The following is a 17,208-nucleotide window of genomic DNA, read 5'->3' on the forward strand; positions in this document are numbered from 1 at the left end:
CTATACCGCATATGTGACGGGCCGGCTCTGGTCTCAGTCACTGTCAGTGCCCAAGTCTGTGCTGTTTGTGTGCAGGTGCTGTGTTTCAGTTACTATCTGCCGTCTGTCCCACCTACCCTGTCTGCAGATCCCAAGGATTCTGCCATGGAGCAACTGCTGGTTCAGAGGAGAACTGACAAGCTGCCATTCCAGGTGTGGGTTTTGGATCTTGGCTGGAAACTGCTGATTAAGCTGGTAAGTTAAGCTGGTATTGTGGCAATAAGACCTAAATTTGGTAACTTCAAAAAAATGAGGATGTCATTTCTCACTTGTAACTCACCCCTTTGCACATCCACTTTACTGTTCTCTTACTCTCTATTTTGTGTCTAGTACTTGTCCAGTCTCTGTCTTTTTCCCAGTCTCTGTCTTATGCCCAGTCTCTGTCTTATGCCTTGCCATCTCCTCGAAGGCAGTATTTTTGCAATGTGCCATTTGCCAACTTCCAAATTTCGGCAAAAGTATCTGATAAATAAAATACGTGTAAATGTTAAGCCTTCCTTCTTGAAGTTTTAATTGTCCAACGCGGCCTACCCTTTTTCCCTCCTCTTTTCTTTGCTTCTGCCAAATTCCTCTGCCATTACAGATCTTTGCTGATGCCGGCAGACCTGGGGACCGATGTTGCTCCCAGTTTTTTTCATGAGGAGAGGCTGAGCGGCACCCTGATGTAGACCTGATGTCTTACCCCCAATCGGCGTTCTGGACTAGGACAAGGATAAATATCAGGAGGGGTTTCAGCTCGGGCACGCTGAGGACATAGATGCAACGGAGATCTTCACTGCCATCAGTCATCACTGATAGGGGGGTTGGTCACGCGCACACTTACAGCGGAGGTCAAACTCAGGTTTTGGTAAACCATGTACCAAGCAGTCGTATTACAGTACAGTTAATGTTAATGCATGCCCCCTTACCAGAAAAAGGCAGAGGCAAGTCTGGAGCCTGTCGGGGGGGGGGTCACAGTGCACCTGGCAGGGGACACCCAGGGTGGGAGATTCCTTTTAATTCTAAATTTTACAATTTCCTGTTTCATGGTTAAAAGTCTAGCCCTGCCTCGAAAATTTTGCTTTGAAAAAGCATTAAACTACTAAAAGTGGACCTGCATGCATTAACTTAATTTTTTTATTATTCAATGTATTATTTTATTTATACAGCACATTTAAAAACAGCCCCAGCTGACCAAAGTGCTGCATACTTTGACAAAATCAAAGCATATCAAATACACAAAAAACCAAAAGGACATAACAGGGCACCGTGCAACAAAAAGACATCTGATACAGCAGTGGATTACAATAGAAAAAATATACAAATATAAAAAGTATATACATAAATATTAATGGTATATAATAAAAGAAAAAGAAAAAAAAATACTACAACCCAGGGTAAGCTAACGCATTAAAATGTGTATTGAAGCTTAGATTTAACACAGGTCACCTAAAGACCTGTCTACCCAGCAGGAGTGACAGATATCAGGACATTAGTGTTTGCTGCTCATGTATAGTGTTCAGCATTAATGCACATCTCACACTTGCATGCTACATGCCTGTCATTTAGGCCTCAAATCTTTAGAGAACTTCATGGAAGTTGGACCTTCATACTGCAGGACAACAAGCCAGCTCTCAGCTAACCCTAACCCCTATCCCTAACCCCTAACCCTAACTTAACCCTCTTCTCATCCGGATACAACGGCTTAAGAGAAACAAACACGCTAAATAGGGTGACAACTTGACAAGGCAGAGGTGTTGACTTACTTTATCGCTGTGCACAACACATATTTGTTTGTGATGTTAATATTTAAAATAGCAAGATGTTTGCAAGGTGAATGCAAGTTATATTCTTAGGAACCTGGACAGACAAAAAAATACCAGGACAAGAGATTTCACAGTTAAGAGGCAGTTTTGTCTAAAATTACATTCCGTTTTCTCTGTTTTTAAGATGGTTTTGAACCAACGTTATATTAATATATCAACGCAGCAAAATGGAAATACGCCCTTTAACTAAATTCAGCTGGTGATATGAATCTGCAGTCTTTGCACTTTAAGAATGACGAAGTTTTGACGAATGAGGTGAAAAGCATTAAACAGGAAGCTATTTTGCAAAACCAAATTTTTGATTAGAAAATTAGGGTTGAAGGGTAAATTGACTGACTTTGTCAAACATTAAATCGCAAAATGTATTATAATGCTGTAAATATCAGCTAAATCAAAGTGAATCATTTTGTACCAATAGACTTGGTCAACAATAACAAATTCCACATTTGTGCCTATAGCTTCTACTGAGTCATATCTTTCAAAAATATTCAGAGACAGATTTGACAGACATGTATCCAGAGATGGCTAATCCTGGACATTATATCATACCCTACAAGAGAATGCCAGTTTATAACCCACTTATACCCATGTCAAGGCAAGAACAGGTACGAGAACATCCATCCATCCATTTTCTAAAGGATGGAGTTGCAAACTCATCCCAGGGCACCCGCACACACTGGTCATTCACACACATACTGTACGAGAACATGTAAACACATAGACATATTTGATATGAATGAATATCTATCAATCCAGTCACAGTCAGGTTGGGACATATCCCAGGATGCACTGAGCACAAGGCAGGGGACACCCTGATAGGGATGTCAGTTCACCACAGGGAACACTCATATAGCATGGGGAATTTCAAGACAGCCATTAACTTAACTGTATGCCTTTTAACTGTGCAGAGAATGGAGATGAGGACTCAGCATGCTAACCAAAAGCTCACTCTTTTATCCTGAAGGGTTATCTTCACAACTTTCTTCACAACCAGACTCTATATGGAGAAAGAAGTTATTGTGAAGCTGATAGTATGTCACTGTTATTGTGCAAGGGCTCTGCTGGGTGGAGCAATGGAAATTTCTTGCCTACACAAAGATACAGCAGAAAAACCAGTCATATATATGTCTCTCATAAGTAGGGGCTACTAACGATCTGTTCCTTTGTTGTTGTTCTTCACTGAAGGTATGGTCAGTTTTGTTGACTATTTACAGTTTATTTTGAAAAATAATTGTTGATTATCTGCTAACCTTTCAAACAGGATGCAGAAAACATACTTACGTAGTATTTGTGCATATCATGATAAATGAAACTGTGATTTAAAAAGTAAAATTCTGTATCCTGTGGCTTTAAATACAATACTGCGCAGTCTTAGGCAGTCAGAAAATGATGCTTAAATTATCTTCATATTGGTGTTAAACTATGACATTATATCTGTCAAAGTGACAGGTATAATGCAATACACTCATGCATTTTTTGACTCGACCACTACCCCACCTTGTCTGGTTACTCAATATCCCATTGAGTTATTTAACTAATCAGGGTGATTGATTAATTAATTGAGCTGGTGGAGAAATGTAGTGATTTCACAGAATAGCTGAGGTGAGGTATGGAAACCAAAAGGCAGTTTATCTAGACATCCAACCAGATACCGGTAACTTGTTGGAGGACAGATGAAATTCTTATTTGTTATTGTTACTGTTAATCTGCATATGTTATAATATTTAATTGTATTTTTTCTGAGCAAATGTACAATTACTACCCAGATATATAGCCTTAAACACTTTCTTTGGCTGCCTAAGACTTCTGCACCGTACTGTAACTGTTGATCTGGTTTTTACATGGGGCTTATGGTGCAGCTCCTGTCCAGTTCTCAGCTGGACAAAAGGGGCTAAATTATACTGGTTCCTCTTTAAATCTGTCTGATCTATTATGCAAACTGGCATCATTTGAGGAGACTTTTAAAAATAGAATTTGCAGCTTAAGAGAATAAGTTGGTGTGACTCCTTCAGGTACTTAATCACTTTGATCAGATGCAGATTGATTATATTGACTGTTAATGTTGTTTTTTTTTGGGTGGTTATTTTAAAGCCAAAACTTCAATGAAACTGTTCTGGGACTGTAGTTTTCACATAGCCTGTTTTTACATATTTTCCCGCAGTTACTTCCTTCCTTCTTTGTTTTTCCTTTCACTTCCCCAAAAAATCAAATATTAGGTTTTTGAAAGCTTAGTCTTTAGCTGATAGTGTATATAAGTAAGAAATAATAATAATAATAATAATAATAATAATAAATTTTATTTGTATTGCACTTTATATTTTAGAAATCTCAAAGTGCTACACAGTAAAAATAACTGTGTAAATAAACTCACCTAAAGGATTATTAGGAACACCTGTTATCTAATCAACCAATCACATGGCAGTTGCTTCAATGCATTTAGGGGTGTGGTCCTGGTCAAGACAATCTCCTGAACTCCAAACTGAATGTCAGAATGGGAAAGAAAGGTGATTTAAGCAATGTTGAGCGTGGCATGGTTGTTGGTGCCAGACGGGCCGGTCTGAGTATTTCACAATCTGCTCAGTTACTGGGATTTTCACGCACAACCATTTCTAGGGTTTACAAAGAATGGTGTGCAAAGGGAAAAACATCCAGTATGCGGCAGTCCTGTGGGTGAAAATGCCTTGTTGACACTAGAGGTCAGAGGAGAATGGGCCGACTGATTCAAGCTGATAGAAGAGCAACTTTGACTGAAATAACCACTCGTTACAACCAAGGTATGCAGCAAAGCATTTGTGAAGCCACAACACGCACAACCTTGAGGCGGATGGGCTACAACAGCAGAAGACCCCACCGGGTACCACTCATCTCCACTACAAATAGGAAAAAGAGGCTACAATTTGCAGGAGCTCACCAAAATTGGACAGTTGAAGACTGGAAAAATGTTGCCTGGTCTGATGAGTCTCGACTTCTGTTGAGACATTCAAATGGTAGAGTCAGAATTTGGCGTAAACAGAATGAGAACATGGATCCATCATGCCTTGTTACCACTGTGCAGGCTGGTGGTGGTGGTCTAATGGTGTGGGGGATGTTTTCTTGGCACACTTTAGGCCCCTTAGTGCCAATTGGGCATCGTTTAAATGCCACAGCCTACCTGAGCATTGTTTCTGACCATGTCCATCCCTTTATGACCACCATGTACCCATCCTCTGATGGCTACTTCCAGCAGGATAATGCACCATGTCACAAATCTCGAATCATTTCAAATTGGTTTCTTGAAAATAACAATGAGTTCACTGTACTACAATGGCCCCCACAGTCACCAGATCTCAACCCAATAGAGCATCTTTGGGATGTGGTGGAATGGGAGCTTCGTGCCCTGGATGTGCATCCCACAAATCTCCATCAACTGCAAGATGCTATCCTATCAATATGGGCCAACATTTCTAAAGAATGCTTTCAGCACCTTGTTGAATCAATGCCACGTAGAATTAAGGCAGTTCTGAAGGCGAAAGGGGGTCAAATACCGTATTAGTATGGTGTTCCTAATAATCCTTTAGGTGAGTGTATATCAATTATGATAAAAACATCAGATACAAAGCAATAATTTAAATTACAAAATAATGCATTTTAGGGTGTCGACATACAGCAATGGTGAACAATTCGATAACTCTAATCTAATTCAATTATGTAAGTGTAATGGTATATTGACTTTTTTCAAAAAAGATACATGACTGCTGGTCATCTACTGTGTTAATGTCAGTATGCACGATAGTTCGAGTTTGGCTACTTTGAAATTTAATGTGTTCTAATATGGAAAAGATCTGCGACATGAAGGCCAGACATGAGTTTCCAAATCAAAACTGATACAGCACATTAGACAAGTTTTATAAAGGGATGATGCACACATGCATGGATGTGCATCACAAGCAAAGCTTGCACCAAAAGAAGAAGTGATCTTGCTTTTTAGTGCATGTTTTGTCAAAAATCAATACTGTATTGCAAAATGAATAAGGAACCATACAGTAACTGTTTCTGTTTATTGCTGTGACAGCTTCGTTCCTCATCATCGTCTGCTTGCCCTGTTACTGATGATGGACAGCCTTGACTACTGGGATGATTTATGCCAGCTTAATGACACAGACTGCAGTGACCTGCTGCCGGAGACCCCATCCCCGCTCGGCCCAAATCAGGTGGCTGCCCTGGTCTGCTACATGCTGGTCTTCCTGCTTGGCGTCCCTGGCAATGGCCTGGTGGTGTGGGTCACTGGTTTCCGGATGCCTCACTCCGTCAACTCGCTGTGGTTCCTGCAGCTGGCCCTGGCTGACCTGCTCTGCTGCTTGTCCATGCCCTTACTGATGGTACCACTGGCCCAGGACCAGCACTGGTCCTATGGCCTGCTGGCTTGCAAGATCCTTAGCTGGCTGCTCTACTTCACCATGTACTGCAGTCTGCTGCTGTTGGTGCTCATCAGCCTGGACCGCTGGCTCCTGGTGAGCCGGCCCGTCTGGTGCCAGAACTGGCGGCGGCCGGGCCGGGCGAGGTGGGTGTGCGCGGGGGTGTGGCTGCTGGCGCTTATCAGCAGCACGCCTCACTTCGTCTTCATGACGGAGCATCACCATGGCGACAAGGTGATATGCACTGCCAGTTACAGCCTGCAAACCGCCTGGATCGTCATCATGCTGCGTTTCAGCTTGGGGTTCCTGCTCCCAGTCCTCATCATCGCCATGTGCCACTGGGTGGTATACAACAGGGCACGCAGCACTAGCCGGGGGGGCGTGGCCCGCTCCCAACGCACGCGCCGCATCATCTGCGCCGTGGTGCTCTGCTTCGTGGCATGCTGGCTGCCCCTCCACATTGTTGACATCCTGGTGCTGATGGAGCCCCGGGATTCCCCCAACATGCCCCATCTGCGGCTGGCCGAAGTGCTGACCCTCTGCCTGGCGTATTTCAACAGCTGCCTCAACCCGCTGCTCTACGTCTGCTTGGGCCGTGGCTTCAAGGACAGCCTCTCTCGCTCCCTGCGCAGCGTCTTCAACTTCCTGTCTGATGAGCCCAGTCACCAGCAGAGCCGGAGCTTCACCTTGACCCAGAGCCAAACCAAGTCCACCACAGAGACCTTGGAGAAAACCGTGTGACTGGGGACACCCGGTGGCCAAGAGGACAGTCCAGACAAGGCTCCAGTCCTTTCACATACACAGCCCAGCCAGTCTTGCTATTGAATATCTTGCCACATGTCATGTCATATATTAAATGTCAGCTTACCATAGCTCCCTGGGCAGATAAACATACTACAAACTAAACTGACCTGCTCCAGCATTATGCTGAAAGCACTATTTAAACAATTCACAGTCTCAAAATCAGTGTCAGCACAACATAGCTCTTAGAAAAAGGGCAGCTGTCATGTCCCCATTTGGCCAGCAGAGGTCCTGGTCATCCTGTAATCACTTAATTGTTTCCCAGCCTAATGTGTTAACCATCCACACCTGTCTTTGGTTTGCTAATTGTGATCTGTGTATGTATGTGCCTACCCTTGCCTTACTCCCCAGATCAGTGATAGTGGTTGGCATCTTTGTTAGTCTGTCGTGCCATGGTAGAGCTTTAAGATACCTATCCTTTGTTTGTCCTGCGTCTGCTTCGTTCCAGTCCCTCCTTTTAGTTCCTCCTCATCTCTTGTTTGACCCCTCGAGGTCCTGTGAGTTCCTGTTGATGTTTATATTTTGTATAATAAAGCCCCCCCTTTACAACCCTCACCTGCTCATGGATCATCACTCCCCTCTAGCATCCAATCATGACAGCAGCTCTGCTATAGACACGTTTGTCATTATGAGCACTGGTGCCACAAAGGTATCTCACACTTTGATTTATTTTATTAAATATATACTCAGTTGTCAGTCAGCGATTCTTGTATGATATTTTGTTTATTTTAGATGCTTTTTTAGTTTAGTCTTTGCCATCTGCTCCTGACTGCCATTATATACAGTATGAACACTAAAACTGTGAATCTCCACAAGCCTCATAATCAGATTCTATTACGATTCACAGTATAACGATTCAATCATAAGGTGATGCTTGATGCATCAAGATGCATCTCATCCATAATTTATTACACAAGTTCTCTGATAAATTTGACCTTAAGTCCTTTTAGATTCTTATTTGTTCAAAAATCAGAATCAAAACTGTCTCCTTACATGAAAAAAATGCTGCTTTTTTCATCCAAGATTTCCATAACAGTAGCCTATGTGTTAAACAAAATATTTTAATCTATTTAACAAAAAAAAACATTGCTTTAACTTACACTTTATTGCATTATACAGTTCTGTCGTAAAAGTTTTCAAAATACAGTCACTATAGAGCAGGTATTGCTGTGAAAAATCTCTGTGATGGTATTTAGTACTTTTGTTACAAGCAGGGGTGGTTCTGGGGGGGGGAGGGGGGGTTTGTGAGCGGGGCAGTGCCCAGGTGATAATATGCATGCCCACCCCGTGCCCTCCCTAAATGCGTATGCTACTTGGGTGTCCACCCCTCCCCCAGTCAAAATGGTCTAGAACTGCAACTGGTTTTAAGGAATGCAGAAGGAAGGGAAAGCCTGCATTTCCCAAGACAGAATAAGAATGGACATCATTGGCAGTAAATGTTGCAGCAGGTTGCATGATCTTCTTTGCCCTTCTGAAGTTCAGGGCCATCGCTGGTGCCCTTCCTTCCTGTATGGTTAGCTGGTTAGCCACAACATTTTTGGCAGTTGCTAACTCAGGGTGAAAACGAGTAATGTGATTTCTCATTTTTGTTGTGTTCCCAAAGTATTTAATCGTGGTTCACATCTTACATACAGCATATGTTTTATCCACTTCGTTTTCACTTTCAACTCCATAAATGTAATCGATTCTTTTTTTCTCTGGCATCGATGCAGAATCTGTCACGTTAGCATCGCACTGCGTCGTAAAAATGATTATTTCTCCCGCCTCTACTAAACACCTATTATGGTAAAAGTATGGCCAGTGTAAGTAGGTCTCAGTATCTCATTTGATTGTATATTTTTTTCAAAGTGTAGTTAATTAGTTATGCCACTAGGATGATTGTTTATACACTGCCTGGGCAAAAAAAAAAAGTCGCGATTTGTCATGGCATCGTTTCCACAAGCTTATGCAACATCTCACCCTTTATTTTCATCCAGATTTGCATTCATTTCTCACCGAGATCCTGTATTGACAAGTGAGTTGAACCACTCCGTAAAGCCTCCTTCATCACATCCCAGAGACCATCAATGAGGTTAACTTCACTTTATTGCTGCATAATGTTGCTGGGCTGTAATAACGATCCAGTCACTGTTTCTTAAGTATTTGCTGATATAAATTCAAATGGCGACTTTTTTTTTTTAGACGGGCAGTGTAGTTTATCAAAAATTTTACAGTCTTGCCAGTGTACCTATATTCCATCTGCTTCTTACAGTATAGGGTCACAGGGGCTTATTCCTGGCTGGGTTATGCCCTGGATGGAAAGCCAGTCTATAGCAAGGCACAACATGTCCACATCTGGACACACAATGGGCAATCTATTTTTCCTAATAGCACGTCCTGGAGTGAGAGAGGCATATTACATGTCAGATAATACTATAAAAAGATATTTTGCCATTACATGTACTTTATATTCACTAAACAAATTCAAAGGAAAATATTTTAAGAAAATGACCAAGGAAACAGTTTATGGAACCCAGCTGAACACTCCATTTTCAATAAAAATGGAATATGTTGTCAGAAATATGGGCAGTTCCATAAGTCAAGCAATGTCACAAGCAGTTTCTGAGTGGGAGTAGGGTTAGGGTCTCTATGTATTTACAATACTTTTTGACGGGTCTCTATTTTGCCACTGACCGGGGGGGAACCCCTTGGTATATTTTGCCATGAACACAAAGTGTTATCCTTTAATCATCTCCTGCGACCAACATGGAAACATGGAATCACGCACCAGTTAGACACCCCTGTTATATAGGGTTAATAATGTCGGGATTGGGGAAGAAAGACTGGTTCTCACAAAACCGGCCTATCAAGAAAATTTCCCCAACTCTCTGATGGCCCGTGTGTGCTTGCTTTTCAGGAAGACCTGCTGCTCTACAGGATGAAGGAAAAGTACCCCAGAATGTGATCACAACTCTTACTGCATAGGAATTGTTATATGGATATTTTAATCTGGTTTTGTCCCATGGTGGACTCAACAGGCAACAGGATCCAGGAAACAGGAAGTGGGGCAGAAACACACAGCCAGAATAATCACAGCAAACCTAAGATCAAGAAGCCAGTTGTCCACCAGCTGCAGAACTCTGGACGCAGGAACAAGACACCAGGTAACCAGGCCATGGTTCCGGCAAACAGGACAACGGCACTCAAAACCACAGAGCCAGTGACATGCTGATGACCCTGACAAAAATCCCAGGAATGACACAAATAGGCTAAACCAAGCCCCAGAATCTACGCTCTGAATCAAGTAGAAAATGATGTACATATGAATCAGAGCTAATCACACAGAGCAGACTCAATCGCCCGACTGCCAATTCAGGACATGCATCATGGGAATGAGAAAGTATGGTACTTAAGAGGAGTTTAAAATAATTTCATTGTGCTGTGTGAGACACAATATTTGGATGTATTTTATTTCCAAATGTATCAATCTAAGGTTTGAATATACTGAGCGAATCAAAAAATGAAAATGAAACTATGAAAAATTACTAGGACAGAACAAAGAGACAAAACCAGCAACCCAACATAATGAGAATCCCAAATGAAAACTTTGCACTATTTAACAGCTAAGTAAAGAACCAAGCCCTATGGCAGGTGCTCATTAACTGCCAGCATTTCCATGTTGTGTTGCAGGTTACAGGAGACACATGATAGTCACAACTATGCAAATCCAGCCCCTCCTGCAGGAAACAAAAATATTATTGCAGATAATGGCTCCTTGAGAAGTTTTCTACAGAGACTTAATTGGTGAAAAAGGTCAGATAAAATTGTACAATTGAAATCAAAGGGCTGCTTTGGCTGTAACAGTTAGACCGTCCATCCATTTTCTGTAAGCACTTGTCCTATTCAGGGTTGCAGGGGGTCTGGAGGGGGTCCTGGAGGCTACGGGTGCAAGGCAGGGAACAACCCAGGATGGAAAGCCAAGCCACAGTTAGACCATATATGCTGTTATTATTCTCTATGCCATATACCTTCAAAGTGATTTGTTTTTCTTGAGAATCTACAATCTGATCAGAAAGTCAAAAAGCGTGACAGAAGCAGAGGAAGGCTGGTACTGTCGCAGTGTTGGTGCTGATCTTTCATCTATCCCCGTTAGTGAGTGAGAGGTGGGAGAATGCGGGCCTTTCTCTCCACCTGGTTACAGTACTTGTCAGGAAGCCCCGCTGCTCTACAGCAAGAAAAAAAAACAACAAATACCTTCACATTCAACAAATGCAGGACAATGATATTAACACAAATATGTTTAACGCAGCAGGATGTCAAAGAAAAGGGTCATTCATCAACTAAAAAGCACACTTTGTAGAAATGGAATTGAATGCTTTTTTTATGCACTACATAAGAAACAAAACAAGCACATTTATACAGGTAATCCCCAGGTTAAAAATGTCTGACTTACGGACAACGAAAACCTATGCAAGGGCTGCAATAGTCTATTATATTAAAAATTCTGATGAAGTGCAACGGTTCGTAATAACTAATGCACACACTACTTTGTGATGCTCGTGAGAACATTGCATGGGTTCAGCGATTCGTCGGGTGGAGGTACAGTACAGTACCCTATGTATTTACTTATCATTACTGTATTATTATGTTCAGTATAATTTTTCCGACTTACCTACAAATGCGATTTAAAGACAGACTTAGGGAACAAATCTCGTTTATAACCTGGAGGCTGCTTGTATGAGCTGAATATTAAATGCTGTAAATATGAACTAACACTAAACATTTTTCTAAGACTCACTTCAGATCTCTTAGTTTCCTCTGCATCATAAGCTCCAGCTGGGCCTGGTGATGGCGACTCTCCTCTTGGATCCGTTTGCTCTCCTGCAGGAGATCCCCGCGCTTCTTCAGAATCAGTACCTCCCTCTCTCGCATTTGTTGCTGGATCTCTTCTCCACAGCGCATTGCCTGCCGTTTCTGCATCCCGTCCCTTTGCTGCTCGTGAGCTATGGCTTCCTGCTGTGCTCTGTGGGGGTGGTGTGTTTTAAATGGGATTACAGTGATGGGGGGTTTTGCGACGCTTTTGAAGAAATCACCCCGGTCGACACGTGTAAAAGATATTCAGACGCAAAAGTGGAGCTGGCTTGTTCTGCTTTACTGTTTGACGCCTAGTTAGCTGTTTACCTCACCTTAAGACCCTCTCAAATTCTGCGCGGTTGCGGCCGGCCTCGATGGACAGGAGGCGCTCTTTCTGCATTATCTGCTGCTGACGCTCTGCCTTCAGCCTCTCCTGCTCTTCCACTTTCTTGCGGGCCTGCTCCTTTTCCCTCTTGCGCCACTCCCTTTCGGCTGCCTCCTGGTTCCTCCGGGCACGCAGCTCATCCTGTTGGTGAAGCAGGACATATTTACCGTTTGGCCTGATTTTCACTTTGATACTTAGGTCCTGCTTCGTACGGTATCGGTGTGACCTGTTCGGCCCGGTGGTCGCGCTCCCTTTCTTGCAGGGCTCGTAGCTGTGCCACCTCTTTCTCCTTTTCCTTTTTAATGCGCTGCTGTTCGGCCTCATATTCCGCCTCGCGTTCCTGCCAACACATGATAATCCCTCGTAAACCCATTCATTCTTTGCCACCTTTCACGTTTCCGCCTGTGTTTTCAGACCAACGTTCTCAGCAACTGTTACCTGGTTAAATTAGCTAGTCAATCCACACTACATTCTTAGTATTAGTCTTTCCTCCACCATTTTCTCACATTTCTACCGATCTACCTGCTCATTGGCATCTCCTACCATTTTCTGGCGCGTATATTCCAAGGCATGCAGGTCAGCCAGCTTCTCCTCTTCTTTCTTGCATTCTTTAGCCCGTAGGCTCTGTTCATTGATTTTTTGGATTTCCAGAAGCAGTTGCCGCTGATCCTCTCTTCTGCGCTGGAGGGTCTGGAGGAATGTCATCAGATGTTTTTATACGTAAAATATAATATTTTTAGACATAATACGGATGTATGGATTTAACCATGGCGAGTCCATGAGTTGTACCTGCAGCTCTTCCATTTGCAGTTTTTCAAGGTCCTTCAGAATCTGCTCACCCTCCTGTGCTCGCACCTCATCTTGCAGCATCCTTTGGTCAAGCTGCTCTTGGATTTGTTTGACGATGTGTAACTTGCCTCTTAAGGGGACAAACAAAATGCATTCACACCTCGAAGCATAAGGCCACTTGGGAAGGTCACAGGAACTAGCGAGCATGTTAGGCAACATACAAGACCCTCTTCCGCTTGTTCAGCTCATTGACGTGATCCTGCTCCTCCAAGGCCTGCCGTCGGTCCACCTCCATCATGGCGTCCAGGCGCCGTTCCTCTTCCTGCAGCTCCTTGTGAATTTGATGCTTTTCTGCAATTTGAGCATCAAGCACTGCCTGACACTGAGCACCTACGATGAGCTAGTAAGGCCGACACAATAACACAAGAGTGACATGTATCTCCCAGACAGCACTTCTTTAAGGTCACCATTCAAACACATATTCCCATATAGAAACAGGGAGAGAGTTGAAGCAGTTCCTTGTACCGTATTGAGCTTTTTGACTTCATCTTCTTGTTCCATCCTCATTTCATTGGCCTTCTCCAGCAAGTACTGGGCTCTTTGTTGGGCTTCTGCCTCAAGGTCACTCAGACCCTGGTTCTTTTTCCGAGACATGTCTGCCAGTCGAATCTGCACCTTTCTGTCTTCTGCAGAATCCTGAATGAGTGGTAGGGGAACACAGAATGGACTGCAATTCCAAAGAGCTTTGGTTGTGTCTTATAGCCTCGCTTCTTAAATGCACAAGCAATCAGCATTTTATTTATATTTGTAATGTAAATATACCTTAATCAGAATTATTTTTAATATTTGTATTTGTTATATTTTAAGACTAACAAGGAACTATGAAGATATATTATTTCTTGTTTATTAGGTTTCACATATGAGACCATTGTGCACTTTTGGATTAGATGCCAAACTGCATATCGTTGTCTGAATATTTTTACTTTGCGCAATGACAATAAAGTTGAATCTAATGTAATGTAATCGATTCTAATCTAATCAATTCAAGGTCATTACAACAACAATCAGATATATGTACACACACACACACACAACTGTAGAAAAACTTAAGAGATCACAGCACAATTTTTTGTTTCACTTATTTCTTAATTTATGGGAGTGCATCTGTGAAAAATATATATAGTTTTTTCCAAACTGTAGTCTAGTTCTTCCCTGTTTCTCATTAATGAAGGGATTCTTCCTTGCTTTATGGGACTTCAGTCCTACTTCTATGAGCCTGATATGATCTGTCCTAGCAGTGCACTTCACACCTGCACTTAATGTTTCCCATTCCTTTGAAGGTCACTTGATGTCATCCGACAATTCATGAGAAACTGCCGGATAAGATAACGGTCATCTCTGGCAATAGAAAGTCACTTCCCCCCCTCTACCTGACTGGTTTATGGTCATTCCCAGTGTCTCCTGATTCACCTTATTCTTTTGTACTGCTGTCTTACAAATTTTGAACCTAGAAGCAATCTATTGCTCAGAATAGCCTTCTGCTAGCAGAACTACAATTAAACCAGGATTAACAGTGCAGATTTGTTTAAAAATATAGAGTGGTCTCAATTTTTTCCATGGCTGTGTATAATAAACACACACACACACGCATATACAGACAGTTCTGTGCAAAAGTCTTAGGTTACCAAAGAATGTTAAATTTACATTATGTTTATGCTGGTGTAAAAGTCTCATTTTAGTAACATTTTGGAGTAACTTAGAGTAACATGTCAGTAACTTTTTGGAGAAAACAAGAAATTCTTGTAAATGTTATTGTGTTACTGTATTATTGTGTTAGAAAAATAAGCAAATAAATAAATAAATATAGCTTTAAACATACTGTCTCACAGTATCAGTAGTACTGCACAGTAACATAACAGCACGCCCGCACCATTGCTTTTGCGTAGTATCAGTAGTACTGCACAGTAACATAACAGCACGCCCGCACCATTGCTTTTGCGTAGTATCAGTAGTACTGCACAGTAACATAACAGCATGTCCGCACCATTGCTTTTGCGTAGTATCAGTAGTACTGCACAGTAACATAACAGCATGCCCGCACCATTGCTTTCTGCCGTTCTTTAGTTTTGGCTTCCAAAATGGCCCCTCTTTCCTGCTTGCTAAGTGTCTGAGACTCTTCCATAATTCGGTTCATTTCTGAAGGATGTAGGATGACGGATAGTCCAGATGGGTCCTTCCCTGGAACTCTGGAATAACATCTTTGATAGAATAACCTTAGATGCAAGGATTACAGCACAGATAACAAGAGGACCAACAATTCACTTTGGAAATTCTGTAATTATGCATCAGTTTGCTGTATGCGCTAAACCTAAAATTTACTAGAACTTCTGTCAAGGGCACATACAGACCATCAGAGTGGCAGCTTAAATGTTCAGATACTTACTTCAGGCTGCGAATGAGGTCTTTGGTGATGATGCGTATGGTTTCTGGCGTCTTCTTTTTCTGAACTGGCACTGGCCCTGAACAGTGTAGTTTATCCTGGTCATCATGGGCACACATCTTGGAAAATATGTTGGACTGATGGTTAATTTACAGATAAACTTCACATCAACCTTGTATGTATAATTTGACAAAAATCATATAGACCACAAGATTAATTTATGCTCCCATGAATAAACCATTAGATCATTTTGATCATTAGTGGAAAACTGAACTTTTTGGGGTGATCCAAACAGCATCTCGTCAACATGCGATATGGGGGCACGGGTGTGATACCGCCGTGAGTGGGAGCCGCCCGACTGCCGTGTAGAATTAACCCGCAAACTCTGTGGCTGCAACAAAACCAGCCAGAGCAAATCACAGTCAAGTCATAGTCCCAGCAAACCTCTTTACACACACATTTCCACATTTAGCATTCATGTCATTGATAATGCCTAAGGGAATTTCATTTTATATAATATGTCTGTCAAGCAATTTAAAAAATAGACATCTGCCAAAAATATGTAAGTACTTCAAATTCAGGGTCTCCTCCGCACCAAATAAGTGGTTGTTATAAATAGGTGTATGTGTGTAGTGTAAATTAAGAGTAAACATACAATAAGCAACCTCACAGGTTATACATTTACGGACCGCATTAGGTAAGAATTGCAATGCTTACAGTTACACAATTATAATTCCATTAGCTAAGAGCAACTTACCATGACCTTCAAATGTGTCTACTACGGAACAGAAGTATGGAAACGGAAAGCACATCCGACGAAAAGGAATACAGATATGTTTAGTATACGCGTCTCCGTGGAAACTGCGCGGTGTGATGACATCATTTGGGGAGTAGCCGTGAATAGAGCAACGACACAAAAGTTTCTTTAATTCTTACTTGAAATCATGCGTATATCGCCCAGCTGTGCTGAGACTTTTCGAGGGGCAGGTGTTCAAAGGTTCAAAAGGGGCACTCGGTTCCTTTAATGTGAACCTATGCGTGAGCTTTAAATAGGACAAAACGGGCAGGTGCTCAGGCACCCCCCCACGGGTCTGATACAACATAATGTTTCAAATGTTTAAATATTTCCAACCTGTTATAATTGGTTAGAAACGTTGTTTTTATTAACATAAAACTTACATCCAAAACATACAAAAACTTACCTATTTCTGAGTTTGGTGCATTTGTTTAGTTCAATTTTCTCAAATCTAACAACATTTTTGTGTTTTCTACCCCATCTAGTGCACAGTGGTATGTAATGAATATCTTGCTTTCGCGATTAAATTCTTGTTTTGATGCTGCAGTGCCAATTGCTTTCAAAACCTGCACCACCTAATCTATTGGTTTCGTTGTAGTTGCGGCAACTTTCGAAACGCAGACCCCAGGACGGTGGCGGCAGGTAATGCAATCATCTGCACCCAGCCAGAATTAACTTGTAGCGGCCACTTATCGCGTGATCATTTCGACACAACCAGGTTCTCTGCCATGTGGCTCTCAGGAAAAAGCGTTTCTGGTGGCAATTTGTCTCCATTTGGGATTTATGTAGTAATTAAGCTTTGATGGATAAGTAAGGCTCAAAATTCGCGCTGGACCACATGTCTATTGTCAGCGAAAAGCAATCTGATTAAGCACCTACCTCTGAGACAACTTTATTGTATCACTTCGGGGTAGCAGTGTTCACAA

General features: G+C 42.1%; 2 protein-coding genes across 5 annotated transcripts; one reads left to right on the forward strand and one right to left on the reverse strand.

The window, feature by feature from the left end:
- Window positions 1–1,148: 1,148 nt before the first annotated feature.
- On the forward strand, window positions 1,149–7,594 carry c5ar1 (complement C5a receptor 1). The gene is made up of 2 exons (XM_023844200.2): window positions 1,149–3,029; window positions 5,896–7,594. The coding sequence occupies exon 2, from the start codon at window positions 5,933–5,935 to the stop codon at window positions 6,977–6,979; it is 1,047 nt and encodes a 348-aa protein (XP_023699968.2). The 5' UTR covers window positions 1,149–3,029; window positions 5,896–5,932; the 3' UTR covers window positions 6,980–7,594.
- A 2,878-nt stretch (window positions 7,595–10,472) lies between these two features.
- cfap45 (cilia and flagella associated protein 45) lies at window positions 10,473–16,340 on the reverse strand. Of its 4 annotated transcripts, none has more exons than XM_023844758.2 (12): window positions 16,244–16,340; window positions 15,761–15,877; window positions 15,490–15,605; window positions 15,148–15,292; window positions 13,572–13,742; window positions 13,268–13,446; window positions 13,047–13,176; window positions 12,801–12,947; window positions 12,484–12,597; window positions 12,205–12,398; window positions 11,817–12,041; window positions 10,473–11,243 (listed from the first exon to the last, which is right to left on the reverse strand). In XM_023844758.2, exons 1-12 carry the CDS (start codon window positions 16,244–16,246, stop codon window positions 11,168–11,170), a joined length of 1,617 nt encoding a protein of 538 aa, XP_023700526.1. In that variant the 5' UTR covers window positions 16,247–16,340; the 3' UTR covers window positions 10,473–11,167. The 4 variants fall into 4 exon arrangements, with proteins under 4 accessions (XP_023700526.1, XP_023700520.1, XP_072557607.1 ...); XM_023844752.2 differs by having other exon boundaries at window positions 15,148–15,304; XM_072701506.1 differs by having other exon boundaries at window positions 15,148–15,319.
- Between the last annotated feature and the right edge of the window lie 868 nt (window positions 16,341–17,208).

The sequence above is a fragment of the Paramormyrops kingsleyae genome, chromosome 17 (genome assembly GCF_048594095.1).
Source record: "Paramormyrops kingsleyae isolate MSU_618 chromosome 17, PKINGS_0.4, whole genome shotgun sequence".
Taxonomy (NCBI): Eukaryota; Metazoa; Chordata; class Actinopteri; order Osteoglossiformes; family Mormyridae; genus Paramormyrops; species Paramormyrops kingsleyae.

Bases quoted from the DNA above. Each gene is read 5' to 3' on its own strand.
- c5ar1 (XM_023844200.2), top strand. From the start codon at position 5,933: ATGATGGACAGCCTTGACTACTGGGATGATTTATGCCAGCTTAATGAC.
- cfap45 (XM_072701506.1), bottom strand. The intron at 15,606-15,760 runs GTTCAGTTTTCC...ATATTTTCCAAG, and splicing joins TGTTTGGATCACCCCAAAAA to ATGTGTGCCCATGATGACCA. The intron at 13,743-15,147 runs GTGCGGGCATGC...CCACTCATTCAG, and splicing joins AAGAACGGCAGAAAGCAATG to GATTCTGCAGAAGACAGAAA.